At 37.4% G+C, this 20,456-nt stretch overlaps 1 protein-coding gene across 1 annotated transcript in view; it reads left to right on the plus strand.

Annotated features, from left to right (window-relative positions):
* kif2a (kinesin family member 2A) overlaps positions 1–20,456 on the plus strand; it is a 93,044-nt gene that overhangs the window by 1,154 nt on the left and 71,434 nt on the right. The window contains exons 2-5 of the mRNA XM_043700426.1: positions 10–129; positions 7,711–7,811; positions 8,870–8,965; positions 13,537–13,591. Of these exons, the coding sequence (XP_043556361.1) occupies positions 10–129; positions 7,711–7,811; positions 8,870–8,965; positions 13,537–13,591 (372 nt within the window). The remainder of the gene's footprint in view (positions 1–9; positions 130–7,710; positions 7,812–8,869; positions 8,966–13,536; positions 13,592–20,456) is intronic.

The raw sequence follows: 20,456 nt of genomic DNA on the forward strand, positions 1-20,456 counted from the left end.
TATTCTTAGTTGCATCAACCCGATCAAGACCAAGTCAGCTTCCAGAACACTCTTCAGCTACGCATCAGAATGGCAGTGCTTCAGATATCTCACCAGCTCAGCCTGGCAAAAAGGATTTTGCACCACCATGTAAGTGCATTATAATTGTGTCTAATACATTAGCTGATCTCCTGTCACATTTTACACCAGATTTAAGACCAAGTGAAGGTTAAACAGGGCAGAGGACAAAAACTAAAGGGACTACAGCGCAGACATGTAATTCAGTGCTGCTGTTAAAGTATCGCCCTGTTTATTATGTATTTGGCATTCTAATGGTCGATATCCACATTCTAATGAAAGTATCTATATATGCCTGTTTTTGTGCTCAGTCTAGCCACTGGGTTTTCAACAATTCTCAAATGTGTCTTGGGTTTTCTTTAACGCCTTCTTTCCTACATTAATGAGTTTCTATAAAAGGTTGAAAGGGTGTCAGTAGGAATGGGGATTTCAGCTTGCAGCTGGATCACCCATGATCTTACTGAATGGCTGAGTAGCCTTGAAAGGTTGAATAACCTTCTGATACTCCTGATTCATATGTTAATATGATTAATCTTGACCGTTGAATTGCCTTTATAGGGCTTGAGAGCCTAGGAGATGTGGAAGAGTGAGTCCATGAGAGATTTTAAAACTAAGATAAGCAAATTAATAGCAGTTGAACTTTGAAATTAACTCACTTGACCTTACAAAATGCTAGTTCAACTTTGAAAACATATTTAGTCTTTTCAGGACAAATGAGTGGATAGGCGAATAGGGAAACAGGTTATGGGTGAGAGGCTGCTCTTTGCTGGAGAGATGGCAGACTAAGGATGGGGTATGTGATAGTGGACCCAGGGAAAGAGCAAACCTCTTGTGTTTAGTTCAAAACAGTGTAGCAATGGAAGTGCATTAATTGTGAGAAGATATAATGAAAGCATATGATACATTAATTGCAATGAATGGGTTAGATGTATACCGATGGAAATGCCCAAATTTCCACATAACCGTCAAATTTAACATTATTACTTCAGTTAAGGTCAGGTAATAAGTGGTATTGTTGCTAGACTATTAATCAAGAGACCCAGCTAATGTTCTGGAAACCTGGGTTTGAATTGCACCATGCCAGATGGTGGAATTTGAATTCAATAATAATATGGCAATAAGAGTCTAATGATCTTGAAACCATTGCTGATTTTCAAGAAAAAGTTATCTGGTTTTCTGATTTTCTTTAGGGAGGAATTTTGCCTTCTTTACATTTTTTGGCTTACATGTGACTCCAGACCTACAATAAAGTTGTGGGCTCTTAACTGTCCTCTGGGCAATAAATGATATGAAGCAGCCACATCCCATGAATGAATCTTGGAAAATAAATTAGTTGTTTCTTTCCATGTCACACTGCTCACATGAAAGAAAATCCAAAGACAGGGGGAATAAAAGATGAGGAGAAACAAAAATGGATAAGGGGCAAGAAGCAAGAAAAAATGTCAGTCTTCTAGAATGGACACTGTTAAGATAGTAATTGTATTCTGCCTTGCAACCTGCGGTGCCTCAGGACGCCAGCTATAAAAATGCATCCAAAGCCAATTGGCCTTGTAGCACTGTTTTCATAATTTCAGTAGTTGCAATGATTGTAGGTGTCAATGGAAATAGATATTACATTAATGTTAGTGACACCGTAGTTGCAAAATTTGACTAAATTTAAGTTTCTTTGAATAACTTGTTAGCTGACATGCATTTGCAAGCTTTGGTCATAGGAAATCCCTACTAAGTTCGCCACAATTGATCTCATGTTTTTATTTGACCCAGAATTTGCTGTCAAAGGAATACAGAAGTTGAAGATGCTTGCTGCTATTTATACAAAAATACTAAAGCAATTTTGAGCAAGGTGAAAATGTGCAGTTAATGGAAAATATCCAAAAATTGGTATCCGAATTGGGTGGCTATACTGTTTACAAAAACCAACATCAGTTTGTCATGCCATTTGAAATAAGATTTGAATGGCATGAGGTTGTTGCATTGCACAGGAACTATTTCTACAAAAGCTTTCCACAAAGTTGACTGTCATTTCAAGTACAATTTTCCTTTTATATGTGATTTTGTTTTATTTATTCCTAATTTAACCTTTCTTGAAAATTAGCCAATGCAAGTACCAAGTCTCAATTATTGGGAGGGATTAAAAAGTATAAACTTTTAAATTTCATTTGTTTTAAATTTTCCTTTTCTCTCCATCAAATTTTTATTTCCTTTTTTCTTCATTTCTCTTTCTGTAGCTGATTTAGCATTATGTTCATTAACCATTTGTCAGCCATGACTCGATTTGTAGCATTTGACTTTCTTGAGTGAGAGGATTGTGAGCTCAAGTCCTACTTGAGGATGAGCACATAGTAGTACGGAGGGCATGCTGCACTGCTAGAGGATGTCATCTTTCAGATGCCCTCTCAATTGGATTTTGGACATATCATTGCTTGAAAAAGTGGTAGAGGCAAAAATCCTTAAAGCATTTACCAAAATTACTTGGATACATGCTTAAAGTGCTATAACCTGAAGAGCTGTAAAGTTGGATTAGGCTCTGTAGCTCTTTTACAGATGAACCAAATGAAGAGCTGAAAGGCCACTTTTTGAACCATACATTTTCTGAGCTTCAGTATTTCTGTAGCTACTTCCACACACTTGCTGTGCACAAATTTGCTACCAGACTTCCAACAGTGACTACCCTTCAAAAAATATCCCATTGGCTTTAAAGTAGTGTAAGACATTTCAAGATTGTGAAGGTTGCTTTATGAATGCACTATTGTTCGCTCTTAATTTGTTGTTTATTTCACAGCCCTTCAATTTGCTTAGTTAGGGAGTTGCAAGTACATTTGCCCTATATACTCATGTCCCAGATGCAGTTTTTCCTTATTATGGACTTATCTGTTTGCACTTTCAGAAACTTGCTACAGAAAAATAATTAAAACCTAAACATGGACATGTCTGACTAATGATGAAAGTCACAACAATGTTTTGATGCAACTGGCTGCTCCAGTTTCCTCCCACAGTCCAAAGATGTGCAGGTTGGATGGATTAGTCATAGTAAATTGTCCCATAGTCACCAGGGATGTATCTGTGATGTAGATTATCCATGGGAAATGCGAGGTTACAGGGATTTGGGGGGATGGGGAGAGTTTCTGGGAGGAGTGCTCTTCAGGGGGTCTTCCGCATTATAGGTGGGCAGCATGGTAGCTCAGTGGTTAGCACTGCTGCCTCACAGCGCCAGGGACCTGGGTTCGATTCCTGCCTCTGGCAACTGTCTGTGTGGAGTTTGCACATTCTCCCCATGTCAGCGTGGGTTTCTTCCAGGTGCTCTAGCTTCCTCCCACAAACCAAAGGTGTGCAGGTTAGGTGAATTGGTCATTGCTAAATTGCCCATTGTGTTAGATGTATTAGTCAGGGGTAAATATAGGATAGGGGAATGGGTCTGGGTGAGTTACACTTCGGAGGGTCACTGTGGACTTTTTGGGCCAATTGGCCTGTTTCCATACTGTAGGGGATCTAATTTAATCTATAGGGATTCTGTGATTATTTGTCAATTTACTCCCCATTAATTTGTGATTCAAACAAACTTGCTGTCAAAGGGAAAAGGTATTCTTTTAAGAAAACATTTTCACTTTGTCAAATGTTCTGATGGTATAAGATGGAGTACTTTTTTTACTTCTCATAAGTGAGGGAGTGGAGGCATTTGATGCAAGAAGATGGTACTCTATCAAGATGTTTGTTATAACTCCTTCCTTATTTCCAAAACAAATATTTCAGACTAAAATTTTCTATCACCTTGATGTTGTTAATTTAGTCTTTAAGATTTAAGAATAAATAAGTGAAGGTTACTGAAATTATCACGTATCTGGAGCACACAGATTTCTGGGACACAGGATTTTTATTTGATGCAGGTAGACCTTGCTAACATCTGTAAATAAATGTTGTGTTAAGTAAAAAGATTGCCTTCTTGTTTCCTGTTTCAGAGTGAATTAAACTTGGTAACAGTGGATGGTTTTTTAAAAGTGAAGATTGAAAACTAAACTTTTTTTTTCAAGAAGAAGTTTGTAAGCTGAGTTACTTTCAGCCATTCTTCACAAATGTAACTGAACGGTCAAGGCATGATCACACAATGACCAATGGAAAAATTAAGTTAATACGTGGGCATGGGTCATGCCATTACTGAAGAGAAAACAAGGCATGTCTTTGGCCTTGTTGCTTCCTGACAAAAGTAAAGTCAGCAGACTTTTTTTTGAGCTGGATCCCTGTCAACTGATGGAGGTTTGGACAGCTTATTAAGTTTCTTGGATGGAATTTGTAAGAAAGGTATTTTAATAAATGACTGAGGCATGGTCAGACCTGGATAAATTTCAAAAGATGGTTATTCTATAGGGGAATATATCATGGAATTGTAACAGACTACATAAAAAAATGAAAATATTCAATTTGGAAATTTCATGTTTGCTACTATTATTTCAATGCTTGAATGGCAGCAGAAAAAGACAATATTAAGATTGACGGCCTTTGGGATTGTTGGGGCATAGGAGTTTGTATAGTAGAAGGGATGCAAACAGCCAATGGGATTGGGATAACAATAGATGACTGAGCCTCAGGAATGTCTAAAGGGCTGCTTTGGGTGTGATTTCAAATATCATTGTGATGAATTGCCTGAAGTTGGAATAGTAAGGTTTTGAAAGTGACACATGACACAGTATTCATAAGTTGAAAAGGGTAATGTTCAGTTTGAAGGAATTGTAGCAAGCTTTTGTAATGTACTAGTCATAGATCCATTTCATTGTTCCATTTTGGATAGTTGCTGTACTTCAACAGCGTGGAACAGATTGGTTGCGTATATTCACTGTATCAAAGAGCAATGTAAAGCCAGGGGAGTGTGCAAGTTTCAGGTTCAAGGATGAAAATGTTGCTGTAACTGAAAAGCTTAGTGATTCTGTGCAGAATAGCTGGAGTGAGCCACTTTATTTATACAAATCTGATATCTCTTAAGATATCTTTGCTGTTGAGCAATCCTCCTATGAAAAAAGGCATAAATGAAACTGAACAGGAAACATGATAAAATATTTGTTTGGGTAAACTGCAAATGAACTGATTGTCCAAATCAGGGCATTATCGCACACCTTATCAAAACCTGGTTTTTCTCTGAGGTGTAAAAGAGGTGTTAAGTACACTAGGTGATCAGGATTTGAGAGAAAAAACATTCTATCTCATTTTCTTAGACAATTTGCTCATCCTTTTTTTGAGATTTAAAAAGACTAATTTTAAGAATGTTGATGAGATTCATAAAGTTCAGTTTGCATGTGAAAAGTGACCATGGCCTACGTAAGACTCCCAATGGCACAAAACTTTAATGAAATAGGAGTTGTGTGTATAAGGACAAGGACAGAAGCTTTCTGTTGTACAGTTTATAGGCATAATATCTGAAATAACTCCACAGAGGCCAGTATCCCATCACCAAGTCATCCTTTATTTACTCATGGAGAGTCCTTGACACTGATTCAGCTCCCTCAGAGTCAGCCCTGAGTGAACAGTATCTCTAATGCACCTGTTTTTATCTGTCAGCCAGGGCTTCCTATTTGGGTCTGTTAATCTGGTCCAGTCAGGGAACTCATATATTCTGTGAGGTCCACCTGGCTGACCTCATTCCAATCACTACAATATCAAGATTCCGTCTTTCTGTGGTAAGACTTGGAAGGATAAAAAGTGGTTTAAAAATACTTCAGCCATGAAAACACTGGCTCTACATGAAGTAGTAGATATAGGGTTTTACTGAAAAAAATCTTAAGAGAAATACTCTGCAAAGGGCAATTTGGAATACTTTGCCCAGTGAATGCTGTAAGACCTTGAGATGTATGGCATTCAGCCCATCAAGTCTGCTCTGTCATTCAGTGGGATAATAGCTGATCTGATAAGGCTCTACTCTACTCTACTTTCTTGCCTTTTCCCCAAAAAACTTTGATTCCCTTACAGATTAAAAATCTGCCTATCTCAGCCACGAATATACAGTCCTCTTTTTAGTAAAGAATTCTATGTATTCATTGCCCTCAGAGAAGAAATTCTTCCTTGCACTGAGATTATGCCCTCTAGTCCTAGATTGTCCCAAATGGGAAAACAACTTAGAATCATAGAAACCCTACAGTGTAGAAGCAGGCCATTTTGCTCATCAAGTCCACACTGCCCTTATGAAGTTTCCACACTGTAAGTAATCTAATCTAATCTAATCTAATAGCACCCAGACCCACCTATACCCTATCCCTGTAACCCTGCATTCCCAATGACCAATTCACTTAACCTGCACATCTTTGGACTGTGGAAGAAAACTGGAGCACCCAGAGGAAACCCACACAGGCACACAGAGAATGTGTAAACTCCAAGAGTAGAATCAAAACCAGGTCCCTGGCACTGAGGGGTGCTAATCGCTGAGTCACCATGCTACCTACATGGAGTCATACAGCACAGAAACAACTCGTCCATGTCAAACAGGTGTCCTAAAGTAAATCAGTCCAACTTGCCTCCTTTTGGTCTGTGTCCCTTTAAACATTTCCTATTCATGTACCTGTATAAATGGGCTTTTAAATATTGTAACTACTGCATTTACTGCTTCCTAAGGCATTTCATTCCACATATGAACCACACTGTGTGAAAGTGTTGCCCCAGTCATGCCTGACAAATCTGTTTGAAATCTTTCAGAACCTGAATCTCTAAATCGACCTTATCAAGCCCCTAACCATCTTGTATTTCAATAAGGTCTCCTCTCATTTCTTTCAACACCAATGAATATAACCCTAACCTACTCAATCTGTCCTCATAGAAGGTTCCTTCATACTTATGATCAACCTGGTGAACCTCTATGGATTGCCTCCAATGTATTAACCTGGGCCTCTACATTACTGGCCAATAACTATTATGCCTTTCACTAATTAAGAAATTACTTGTGAATACACCAGCTCAAACCTTTACGTTTAGTGCAGAGCAAATCGGCTGAATCTCGTGTGATTTTTATTCATTTTAGTGCAGAGTCAATGTACAAGGACTGCAATAGTGCGATCTGTCTGGAAGCAACCTTTCTCTTACAGCAGCTTTTGAATTTACATCTATACACTCATGTACACTTGAACTATGTTTTTACCCGATGCAGTCTGTTATAACAGTGAGGAGTACAGGTATATGCCTCACTCTTATCACAAAATACAATCAGATCAAGTGAATGCAAAATCTCTAATACAAATGACAATGCCAACAAAAATCCTCTGCCAGTAATGTTCACCTACACTATATACTGGCCAATCCAGTCCAAATCAGTGTGGCTTTAGAACAGTTTACAACACTGAGGCTACAGCAACAGCTTGAAAGTTGTTGGTCTATTTGTTTCTATGTATTGACCCCGATTTCTATATGCAAATTACAAAATATTATGATGCCTTTGCAATATTAATTGGAATGCTTGAAAAATCTGTGTCTGTAAAAAAGTATTTGTATCAAAGTATAAAGTATGTAAAACCATAAATGTCTATTTTCGTCATGAAATTTGCAATGTTTAGCATCAGGGTTGAATTTTGGAGTCAACAAAATTGCACTTGTTTACAGCTTTCTAAATAACTTCATCCAGTTGATCTCCACATGACTGACCAAATGCATATATACTGTGCTGACAAATGAATCTTTCAGCACGCAGAAAATCAAATTGTGTGAAAGAAGTCGAAAAACTCCAGGAAAAACGTGAGAAACGGCGAATACAGCAGCAAGAGATGAGGGAAAAACGAGCTCAGGTTTGCACTCATTTTATTGCACAAGATACTTGACTTCTTACTGAACCCTGAGGTTCAACAAAGACAGGTTTAATTTTTGTTCTAAATTTATTTGTTATCCCAAATTTACTTATGCACCAGGTGATTGGCAACACTTGATTAATTATACTCTGGTAGAAAGGTAATCTGTTGCTCATACGATCTCAGAATTTTTTTTTCTCTCCAGATCTGTTTCCAGCAAGTTCTTTACCCCTTCCATCACTTATCACTTGGAAATTTATACCTTCTATCATTGGATGTCAGTAAAAGAAGCAGGAAATTGGTTAGCAAATGGCAAGGTTCTTATGATGTGCATATTCCATATTGCATAATATCTTAACAAAATTGGTCTTAGGTTGTACAACCCAAGAAAATTCCAGATTCAATTCCATGTCATTTAAGTTGGCTGATGTTGGCAGAGAAGCAAGTTTGGTCTTGTCCTGATGTAGGTTAGGAAGAAAATGACCTTCTCTGTGATTACAGTCTGTTATTCAGATGGAAATATTTTGAATGTGTAATTTACTGTGATGTTTTGCAGGCTGTCACCCAATGGCAGTAAATGCTCAGCAGGAATGTGTAAAAATGGCAGTTTGGGTAAAGTACAATAGGCCAGTTGGTACCTCTAAACTCCATCCAGCTAATGCTGTGATGGGGGTGGAATGAGAAGAAATATTCATATCCTAATTTTCTTTTTGTTCCCTGAAATGTACTTGTGACTCTAATTTTGTAACCTGGTGCCAATGTAATGCATTCTTTTTCCATTGCCTGCTTTGAAAAAAGTCAAAGCTAATGTTGAAAACTTCAGCACTGGCATCCAACTGGTCTGTAGACAATCAGTTACTCCATTAGCTGTTCTTTTTGGGAAAAAAAAGAACTCAGTTATTTTCCAGACTTGTGCTTGCAAATATCTGTATTTTGATTCTCATTTTGAGGAATAAGATTTGGAAAACCAGAGTTACTGGTGCATATAGTTTTGTCTACTTTGTGTAATCTTGTTATTGTATATGATTACTTAAGTAACTATGTGCTTAATACAATAGGATGTTGATTCTACAAATCCAAACTGGGAAATTATGTGTATGATCAGAGAATTTAGATCAAGCCTTGACTATCGACCTCTTACAGCTGCTGATCCAGTAAGTTACAAATTTAAGCAAGTAAACTGTGTGTACTCTACTGATATAACAACCTATGAGAATCCAGTAGTGTTGATTGAAGGTTTTCTTATACATATCTCGATAAACTACTTTCTAATAAATTTAAAATCAAATGTTTAATTTTCAAAGTTGAGTAAGTTTCATGATATCTAAAGTGCAGTGTATTTAAAAAAAGTCAGCTTCACATTCTTACATTTTTAAGTTTATTGTAAGTTATTTAATTACTCTTATTAATCTTCAGTGTTCATATAATGTTTTTAAGGTTATAAAGTCTTTGACTTTTATAGAGGCAGTTTGATAGTTCAGAGTGGAGTTCTTAATTAATGACTGACTTTGTTTGTTTGTTTGTTTGTTTCAGTTTGGAATGTCATTTAGTGTGTTCATAACCATTTGATTTGTATGATTGTGAAGCAATGTAACTTATTTGGAATATAAACAGACTTACAATAACAGTATTTTTAAAAACTGCATATAGAATTCAAACTCTACATGCATTTTCTGTAGCATTGCTAAATTTTCACAAACATCACAAACAGTTCAGTTACATTTTATATTCCAGTAACTCTGAAGGTTATATAACTTAATGCAATATAAAACATTACAAGGACAGGTCCTTCAACCCACTAAGCCTGCGCCAATTTCTAATCCTTATTTATACCTGCTATTTATTGTCCATGTGTGGTATCTATTCCTCTGTTCACCTCACCATTCACTTATCTATTAAGATCTACCTTAAACATTGCTAATGTGCCTGCTACCACTACCTATGCTGGCAGTGTGTTCCAAGCAAACACCATCCTCTGTGTGAAAAATTTTCCCTGCACTTCTCACCTTGAACCTTGTTTCTCTTGTAGTTGACCTTTCCATCCTGGGAAAAAGCCTCTGATCATCACCCTATCTCTGCCTCACATAATTTTGTAGATCTCTATCAGATTGCCCCTCACTCTCTGTATTTCCAGTGAAAACAATTTAGCCAACCTCTCCTCATAACTAAAACCCTCCAGACCAGGTAACGTCCGGTTGTGTGGCGTCCAGAGCTACATTCAATATTCCAAATGTGTCCTAACTAAAGTGTTGTACAGCTGTAACATAACTTGCCAACTTTTATATTCGATGTCTCAGCTGATGAAGGCAAGCGTGAAGTATGCCTTCTTGTCCACCTCATCCACCCGTATTGCCACTTTCAGGGATTTAAGGATCTGTATGCCATGATTCTGCTGTATATCAATGCTTCTAAAGGGTTCTGCCATTTATTGTACAATTTTCACCTGAATTTGATCTTCCAAAATGCGTCATCTTGCATTTTATCCAGATTAAAATCTGTCTGCTATTTCTCTGCCCAAATCTGCAATGTATCTATCTCGCTGTATCTAAGACAATCCTCCTCACTCTCTGCAACTCCGCCAAGTTTGGTGTCCTCCTCAAACTTACATATCAGATCATGTACATTTTCCTCCAGATAAAATAACAAGGGTCCGAGCACTCATCTTTATGGAACACCACTAGTTACTGATCTCCATTCCGAAAAGCACCCTTCCACCGCTACTCTCTGTCTTCTATGACCAAGCCAGTTATGTATCTGTCTAGCCAACTCACCCCAGATCCTATGAGACTCTAACTTCTGTTCCAGCCTGCCATGAGGTACCTTATCAAATGGTTATTGAAGTCCATATTGACAACATTCACTGCCTTTCCCTCATCAGTTATTCCTGTCACCTCAAAAAAAACTCAAATTGAACTGGTGAGACATGACCTTTCTCGTACAAATCCATGCTGCCTATCACTAACAAATCAACTTGCTTCTGGATGTGAATAAATCCTGTCTCTCAGTATCTTCTCCATCAGCTTCCCCACCACTGGTGTCAGACTTATTGGCCTATAATTACTTGGATTGTCTCTGTTTCCCTTCTTCAACAAAAGAACAACATTGGCCATTCTCCAGTTCTCTGGAACCTTGCCCGAGGTCAAAGAGGATGCAAAGATAACTGTTAAGGCCCCAACTATTTGCTTCGTTGTCTACCACAGTACCCTTGGATAGATCCTGTCTGGACTTGGGGACCTGTCTACCTTTTAATATACTTCAAGGCACCTAACACTTACTCCTTCCTCATTATGTTGACCTATCCAAAAGTATTCACAAATCTTTCCCTAACGTTAACATCCCTTATGTCCCTGTCTTTGGTGAATACTAGTGTAAATACTCATTGAGGATCTGACCCATTTCCTCTGGCTCCACCCATAACCTCCTTCCTTTATCTTTGAGTGGACCTTTTCTTTTCTTAGCTACCCTCTTGCTCCTAATATATGTACAAAATGCCTTGGGATTGTCCTTTTAACCCTGCTGGACAAAGATATTTCCTAGCCCCTTTTAGCCTTCCTAATACCCTGTTTGACTCCTTTCCACTTTCTCTATATTCTTCAAGGACTTTGTTTTTAGTTGCCTTGACCTTAGGTATACTTCCTTTTTGTTTTGACTAAGCTTTGATAATTTCTCCTGTCAACCAAGGTTTACGAATCCTGACATTCCTGTCCTCCTCTTTCACAGGAACATGCCTGTTCAGCACTCTAATCAACTGGTCCTTAAAAGATTCCCACATGTTAGATGTGTATTTACCTCAAACAGCTGCTCCCAATCCACATTTTCCAATTCTTACCTAATTCAGTTTTAGTTGGCCTTCCGCCAGTTTGCCACCTTCATACAAGGTCCACTCTCTTGTCCTTATCATTAAGTATTCAAAATCTTGCAGAATTATGATCACTATTTGCAAAATGCTGCCCCACTGAATTTTTGATCGTCTGACTGGGCTCATTTCCCTATACCAGGCCATTATGGCCCCCTCCCTCTTTGGATGACCCACATACTGTTTCAAAAAATCCTCTTGGACATACCTAACAAATTGTCCCCATATAACCCCCTTGGCAGTAAGAGAGCTCCATTCAATCTGGGGAAAGTTAAAATTGCCCACCATTGCACCCTGTTATTTTCACATCTTTCCAGAGTCTGACTGCAGTAATTCAGCTCCATCAACTTAATTTGCTTCCTCCTTTGTCTTGTTTAAAATATCAATATCCCAGAATGTTACGCTGACAATCGTGTCCCTCTTTTAACCATATCTCTGTGATAACAACAACATTGTAATTGCATGCATTAATCCAGGGTCTGAGTTCATCCGTCTTACCTGTTATACTACTTGCATTGTAGCAAATACAGTCCAAGATTCCAGTTCTGCTGAGCCCAGCAACTTCTCCATGCTCTTCGTCTTCGCTACATTTGTGTTAGTCTCCAGCTGTTTCCCAGTTTCTATAATTATTGACCTACTGCTCCATTTTGACCCTTTGCCACACTAGTTTTAAGCCCTCCCGAGTGGTAATGTTAAACCTCCCTGCCAGGATATTGGTTCCCCTCCAGCTTTGGTGCAACCCATCCTTCTTATACAGGTTCCACCTTCCCTAAAGACTTTCCAATGATTCACAAATCTGAAGCCCTCCCCACTAAACTAACTCTTCGGCCATGTGTTCAATTGTACTCTGTCTCTGTTCCCGGCCTCAGAGCAGATGGCACGGGGAGTAATCCTGAGATTACTACCCTAGAGGTCCTGCTTTTTAGTTTATGATCTAACTCCCTGAATTGTCATTGCAAGACCTTGTTTGTCACTCTTCCCACCGATGTCATTTGTGCCAATTTGAACAATGACTTCTGTTTGCCTTAAGTAATCCTATTGGCTAATTCTATAAGTTTGGTAGTTTTAAAACAAATGCTTCCAAGCTTTCTTTGCTGTGTCTGTGTGTGTGTCTGTGTGTGTGTGAGAATGGACGGTCCAACATTTATTTCCCAACCTTTATTGTGCATTAGAAAGTGGTGGTGATCTTGGACCACTATATTTGGAAACAGAGTTCCAGGATTTTGACCCAGTGAAAACGAAGGAATAGCAACATACTTCCAAGTCAGATTGGCTTGGAGGGGAACTCACAAGTGTAGTGTTCCCATGTATCAGCTAACCTTGTCCTCCTAGGTGGTAGAGGTCATGGGCTTGGAAAGTGCTCTGGTTGAAAGAGGCTTGGTGAGTTGTCGAGCTGAATCATGTACTTGGAACAAACCGCTGCCACAATGCATCACTAGTGGAGGAAATCAATGCTAAAGGTGGTGCAAGAAGTGCCCATTGAGCAATCTACTTTGTCCTGGATGATGTTGAGTTTCTTTTGAGTTTCTTGGAGCCGCACCTATTCGGGCAAATGCAGAGCATTTCCTCACATTCCTGGCTTGTACATTGTAGATTGGAGTCTGGAGGTGAGTTGCTCTTTGTAGTATTTCTAGTTTCTGACCTTATAACCACAATGTACAGCTGGTCCAGTTGAGTTTCAGGTCCATAAACCCAGGATGTCGATGATTGGAGATTTGTTGATGGTAATGTTTTTGAAAGTCAAGTAAAGATGGTTGTATTTTCTCTTGTTGGAGATAATCATTGCCCAGCACTTTTGTGGCTTAAATACTACATGCATGCCTTATTAGAACAGCTTGCCCTGCAACTAAAATTTTGTTTTCCTTTTAGATCGATGAACAAAGAATATGTGTTTGTGTAAGAAAACGACCACTAAACAAGAAAGGTATAATTGTTGATTTTACTTAAAATTGGAAAATTGATCCCATTATTTTATCCAGATTCTAATTGGTCTCTAATCCAATATTGTTTAGTATCAGGGAAAGTAATGGAAAAGAATTATGTAAAGCATCAAACTGGCCCTAAAAGCTAATAGTGCAATAAGTTATGGTGTTTTTTTTTTAACTAATTACTTCCTGGAGTTCAGTGCTACCTGTTGGTCTTTATACTGAAATACCATGCCCCAAAAACTAGAATGTGGCAGTAATGAGTAAAGTATGGCTTGACTGTAGGACTGATTAGAAAACCTTTTTATAACTGGACATATTTCACATGTTAAATAATTCATTTGACTTTACTGATCACTTCTTTCTGACTATTTTGGTTTGCACACCACTAAAGTATTTATTCAACGTAGCACATCTAATAGAATAGTAGTTATTCAATTAGTAGTTGCATAAAACCTTTTTCCTTTTGCAACACTTCATCAAAAATAACAAAGACACATCTCCTGTCCTGAAGTTCAACATAATACTGTTCTTCAAAATGTAGTTGATAACTACTCAAATTCTTTCAGGGACTTGGTAATATGTCTGATGGTTTCAGATAGACTAATAAGGCTACACACAAATTCAAACTTGCAATCTGATTGCTTATTAGAGTTTACCATCAAGGATATGGTCCTCCCTCTTTTTGAAAAATATCCGAATCTTCAACGCAGATATAACTTAGTCAAACCTTTATGATCTCCAACATTGAACTTCTGTGTAGTCTTTTATGTGAACATATCAACACATTACCTTTTGAGCATGCTGCATAGTTTGGAATTTTGTGGAAATGGTGGTGGGTTTCACTCTGTAAATATGCCTGCAATCTTAAAAATTATTTTTACTAAGCCTTCTTTTAGGAGTACACATTCCCAAACGCTAGAAACTTCCGCCTGAGCTCAAATGCCTTTTGCTTCTCATCAACTTGTTTGTCCCCTTTCTGCAGTGCCTGGATATTTGTTCTGTAGTATGGCAACAAAACTTTGTGCGTAGTTTTTCATTTGTGGTCTGAATGGTGCCTTGTAGAGATGATCAGATTCTTGGACCTGTGCTTTAGCTCTTTGATTATATATCTAAAAAATATACAAAACCAGAAAGGTTAACTACATAGTAAAAGGCAACTCCATCTGTCATATCTCTTCTGGCTCTTTACAAGAACAATCTAATTTAATCCATTGTTCTGCTATCCTTCTATAGCCAGTTATTAACTAATTCTCTATTTACATTAATACACGTTGTCTTGTACTCCGGTTGACTGAATTTTTGTAGCATGATTTCTGCTAGACACCTTCGGTAATTTCTGAAAGTTAATGTGTTTTACTACACTATAAGATCATAATATTACTTTTATTAGCACTTTTTCGGATTTTTCTACCATAGGAAGGTTCAGTCACTGGTGATAATTGCATCCATTTCAGTTGCCTTTCTTCCCTTATCATTCAATTTAAAATCTTTTGTTTCCTTTTGTTATTTACTGTATATATTAGAGTAATAGTCAAATTTTTTGGCTACATTTTAAGGTTAAATGTATGGGGTTGACTATGACATGGATACTACTTTTGAAGGGCTGAAATTCATGTGCATCAAAATTCATAGCATATCATTAGCGGAAGCCTAATTGATCACTCAAGGAATAAAGAAAAATAAACAATGAAATTACGGTAATTCTGAAAACCCGGAGCGGTATACAACAGCCAGCCGTCTGGAAGACTGGGTGCAGAGCAGAACAGCTGGCAGACTGGAAACCTGGAGCGGGACGTGAAGGCCGGCACACTGACTTAAATGTTGATCTGTTGTCTTTGAAGAACTACGGTTACTTTTACACAAGATATATGGAAAATTCCAGATCAGTTGGCCAAAAATAGGGGTTGACTTTTACATGAGATCGACTATTACTCAAGTATATGTGGTAATTTTGTTTGTATTAATAGTGTTCATATTAAAAAGAATTCAATAGGAGGAAATAGATTGTCAAGGTAAATTTGATGAAAATTGACCATTTCTTGCTTTTTATAGAGGAGTCCGGAATAACATATGGGATAATTTTATTTTGTTAGTGCATCTTGTGTTTCCCCTCACTAAAATTCAGAGGAAGCAGTTACATAAAATATATGGAATATGTGAATTAGAAGATGGAGAAGGCAGTTCGATGCTTTGAGTCCAATCTGTCATCGATCATGTCTGATCTGATTATGACCCACAAATTCTTGGGCCAGCCTATGCCTGTATTTAAGCTCTTCTCAGACTTCCTCCTATCAAAATTATATATTCCTTTCTCCTTCATTTGTTTGTATGACCTCCCCTTAAATGCATCCATAGAATAGAGTATATTCTATATCTCTACTGTATATAAATACAGAAAGTGCTGGACACAGGTCTGACAGCATCTATGAAAAGAAAATCAAAGCTAACATTTCAGGTCTGAAACTTGAAGAGTCGTTGAACTCTGTTAATTCTGTTACTTTCTCTTTGGGTAAAGCCAGACCTGCTGAGTTTCTCCAGCACTTTGGTTCGATGTCATATTTGTCTGTGTTGCACTTTATTTGATGATAATCTGCCCCATTCTGCAAGTTTATTGATGTCTCGTAGAATTTGTACACAGTATTGACTTGCCTAACTTCAACTTGGTGTCACCTGCACGTTTAGAAGTTCAAATCATTTGAGGTAATTTGTCAACAACAATGTTCCCAGTATTCATCGTGTAGTTGATCAGATTATTTACTAATTTGTGCTTGACCAAAGTTTCATGTTGTGATACTGAAAGAATACTTCACTTTTTGAGCTTTCTTCTATTAAGTGAACCTCTTACTTCTTCCTTCATGATTTGTTCAAACTATATTTCCTCCCATTCTTTTTAATGTTTCTTGACTTGTGAAGAATCATGTATACTTTGTGAAATATGTTTTTGGAAATGTAATTCATGTTATTCTTCTAAATATGTTCTGTTGGCATTAATTTTGAAATTTTGTTAAATAACCTTGCCCACTTTTTTTTGTTTCTAAAAACAAAGTGCTAGAAAGATTCAGTAGGTCTGGGATTACCTGTGAAGGCAGAACTAGTGTAAACGTTGAGTCCAATGAGTCTTCAAAACTGAAGAGATGAGGAAAAGTCCCAAACTACATGCTGTTGAAGGGCGTGGGGCAAGTGGAATAACAGATCAGATCAGGAAAGATTTAAGGGATTAAGATTAATTGGAGATCGAGGTGTCAAATCGCAAAGGGAATGGTTATGATTGTAGAAAAGGTAAGGCATTATTGAGATTAGAGGCTCATGACACAATAAAGATGAATTCTGACTGAAAGTAAAACCATAAAAAACAACACAATGGAGAAAGTGAGCAGTGGGGTGTGGGAAGTGGAAAGAAACTGGAGGACAAAATTGATGATTTCAAATTATGAAGTCAGTGTTGAGTGCAAGAGTTGCCAAACTGAGAAATAAGGTGTTGTTCCTTTAGCTTGCTTTGGGTTTTCCTGGAACACTGTAGTAGACCTAGGACAGAAAAGTAAATGTGAAAGCATGATGGTGTATTGAAATTGTAAATGACCAGACATTGGGGTTATGCTTGTAGACTTCAAAGATATTTTTGTAAAGTGCTTACCCAGTCTGAGTTGGGGAGCCTTGTGAGCAGTGGATGTAGTCAACTAGATTGAAAGTTATCATGGAAGACAGATCATAAGTCCAGATCATCTACAAATATATTGAATTTTTAATAACAATATTTTTTAAGAAGAGCACATACAGGCACGAATGGTTGAGAATGTAAATTCTGCACAACATATTTTGGTGTCTGTCTGGAAGGCTGATGCAGATTATCCGCCGATATCGGTGAGAGTCTGGAGTGTTACCCCTAATTGTTGTCAAGGAGATGAACTTCAAAAGGAAGTAATGTAAAGCAAAGATTTTGTAAACGTGAAAGAAGGAGCAAGAACTGCCATTTGGCCCATCAAGTGCACTCCACTGCTTGTTGTGATCACAGCTGATCCTCTATCTCAGTGCAATACTCCCACACTCTCCCATTCCCCATGACATCTAAACAGCACCTCATTTCCTATTTATCTGTTTCTTAGATAACAACTTAAAATAGGAACAGGAGTAGGCCATTCATCCCTTGAGCCTGTTCCACCACTCAATGTGATCATGACTAATCCATGGCCTACTTGCATATCATTTCTGGAAAAATGTTGTGCTGTCACATTCTGATCTGGTGGGTGGCTTTTAGTAGTTGTCTAAAGAATTGTTGACTTCGAATTTCTTTGGCATTGTAATGCTAAAAAAAAAGTTCATGCAATTTTCTACTCCCCATAGCTTCAACATGTATTTATCCCTCTGGTACCCCTGATGGTTAGAACTATGACTTTTTATGCTCAGAGGATTATGGGGGCTGATCATATATTACTATATCTCTCTGTTTTCTACACACCAACTTTAACTCAGTTGGTGATATTCTCACCCCTTAATTCACCAGGTTCTGGGTTCAGTCTAGGACTTGAACACAAAAAATATCAAAGCTGAAACTCCATTGGGAATGATGGTAAAATGAGGCCCTATCTGTCTCCTTAGTAGATGTAAAAGATCCTATGGCAATATTTCAAAAAAGAACAGAGGAGCTAATATAGTATCCTGGAGAATATTAATCTCCAGATAAGAAACAGACTTCCTAGTTAATGACTGCTGTGTGTTTTACATTACGACTGTAAAGTTTTAAAATTGAAATGTTTGGTGGTTGTGAAAAACTCTATACATAGATCAAATCCATTTTTTTTACTGCCAGCCACTCCTTTTATTGGTGATCTCATACTCTTTCATAAAAATGCTCAAAATACCCCAGAGAATATTTCACCATATTCTCCATCTGATTTTTGACAAAATCCCAATAAATGTAGATTTAAAGACTTCCTGTTACTCATTATGTCATTATTTACATCGATGTGGAGTATTACCGTAGAGTTTTTAAGCATTTCCATTCTGTTTCACTTCTAACCTTGCTGCTGTATGTACAGATCTAGTTGCAGATAGATAGCTGATAATCAGTGAAGTATTTTACTGATCCATTTCATAAGCAAAGAATTGCTTGCAAGTAGAATTGTGGTCACCAGTATTTTTATCCAGGCTATCTTGTGGTTTTTTATTAGTATCTGATTTATTAATATAATCTCTACATTCTTTAAAAGTAGTTTTACTTAAGACAATTTTGCTTTCTTCAGCATTACTCTATTTTTCTTTTATTGTAACAACTCTTTTGTTGATGGTATTCTCCAGCTCCTGGTAATTTAATGCTATCCTGACTATAAACACAGAACTGTAATAATTTATTGAGCTTAATATTCATTCACCTACAAGTATTCCCAGTTGGTTACCTGCCCTTGTAAGTTCTGATACCTTCCTTTACAATGCTTTGATTACCAGAAAGATTCTACATCTCCGCACCCTTCGTACTTTTATTTCTCATTCACTAACTGTCGCAGTCATAGTTAACTGTTGATGTCTTCAAACTTAAGAGTATTATCAGGTTCTTCTTACCTAAGTAGGAATGAAAACCTGATGTTTTGTACTGTAAAAGGAAAATAACCCTGAATGTAGGAGCTAAAAGTGATCTAGGTCTGTTCTTATGATTTTAGAAAAGGGTTGCAATGCATTTGTTCATTTCTTTGAATCTTTGCAGCTAGTATAGCAATCAATAGTTTTCTTCAATTGGAGACAATAGTTTTCACTACCCATTGGGATTTGCATCTTTTTTCAAAACAAAACTGCTATAAACTGATTTTACAGACCTTATATGACTTAAGTTGATGTAATTGTAAATATGTTGCATCAACTTGACCATTTACAGCAAATGCCCAATCTGCCTCAAACTCCAAATGCCACCTGCCCACAAAAGATCCATCAAATCTTGACTTGATCATATCACATATCTATCACATTTTCTTTCATATGAAAGGTCATTATTCCCATTTATTCATATCTTAAGCCTGCCAAGTGATACATAGCCCTTTGTTTGTCAAGCTATGCTGTGACTCAACTCTATAAAGCTGATGATTTTGTTGTCTTCCTATCCACCAATACCTCTAGCTGTCCTACTTTTTATTTCCAGGACTTCAAGCAGCAAGTGAATCGAAATTGAAGATAACTCCCAGGTTTCTAACTGAAACCTTGAGGCACAGTTATTTTATTTTGCCATAAATATCCCTAATGTACACAAAAACCAATTAGTCCTGAAACTGATTCTTTCAAACTGTTTATATACAAAACAAGTGAACTTGGCTCTAAAAATACAAATTGTTTTTAATTCCTACAAATTACTTTAAAATCCAAACATCCAAATGACACATAGGAAATTTAAAATATACAAATCACATAGTCCACATTTCAGTCAGCGACAAATTCTGTTAAATTTAGAAAGTAAGAAAGTTATTTTAGAGCTTTTAAAAAAGCAAATCTTGTAGTGATTGTTTTGTATTTCTATAGAAGTGAATGAAAGTGATATGAAAATTATGTACTCACATTCCCTCTTCCAGAAACTGTGCCCCTCAGAGCATTAAGACGCAACTGGAGGCAACAGGCATTAAGGAACCAGGAGGCAGGCAGAACTCCATCAGGTAGCAGACAGGAACTAACAAGGTAGCAGAAAAGTGAGAGATAGTAAACAGAAAAATATTAACTCATGAGAGGACTTGTGTTATAATCCGAATATTCAGTGTATTGCAATTTTGGAAATGGAGCAGTCTGGAAGCATGCAATGGTTGTGTGACGTTTCAGAGTATAAAATTGCTGAAAGTTTCATCTACGTTGTGAAATTGCTTCTGAAGCTACCTACAAAAGGATCTA

Source organism: Chiloscyllium plagiosum, chromosome 1, assembly GCF_004010195.1.
Source record: "Chiloscyllium plagiosum isolate BGI_BamShark_2017 chromosome 1, ASM401019v2, whole genome shotgun sequence".
NCBI lineage: Eukaryota > Metazoa > Chordata > Chondrichthyes > Orectolobiformes > Hemiscylliidae > Chiloscyllium > Chiloscyllium plagiosum.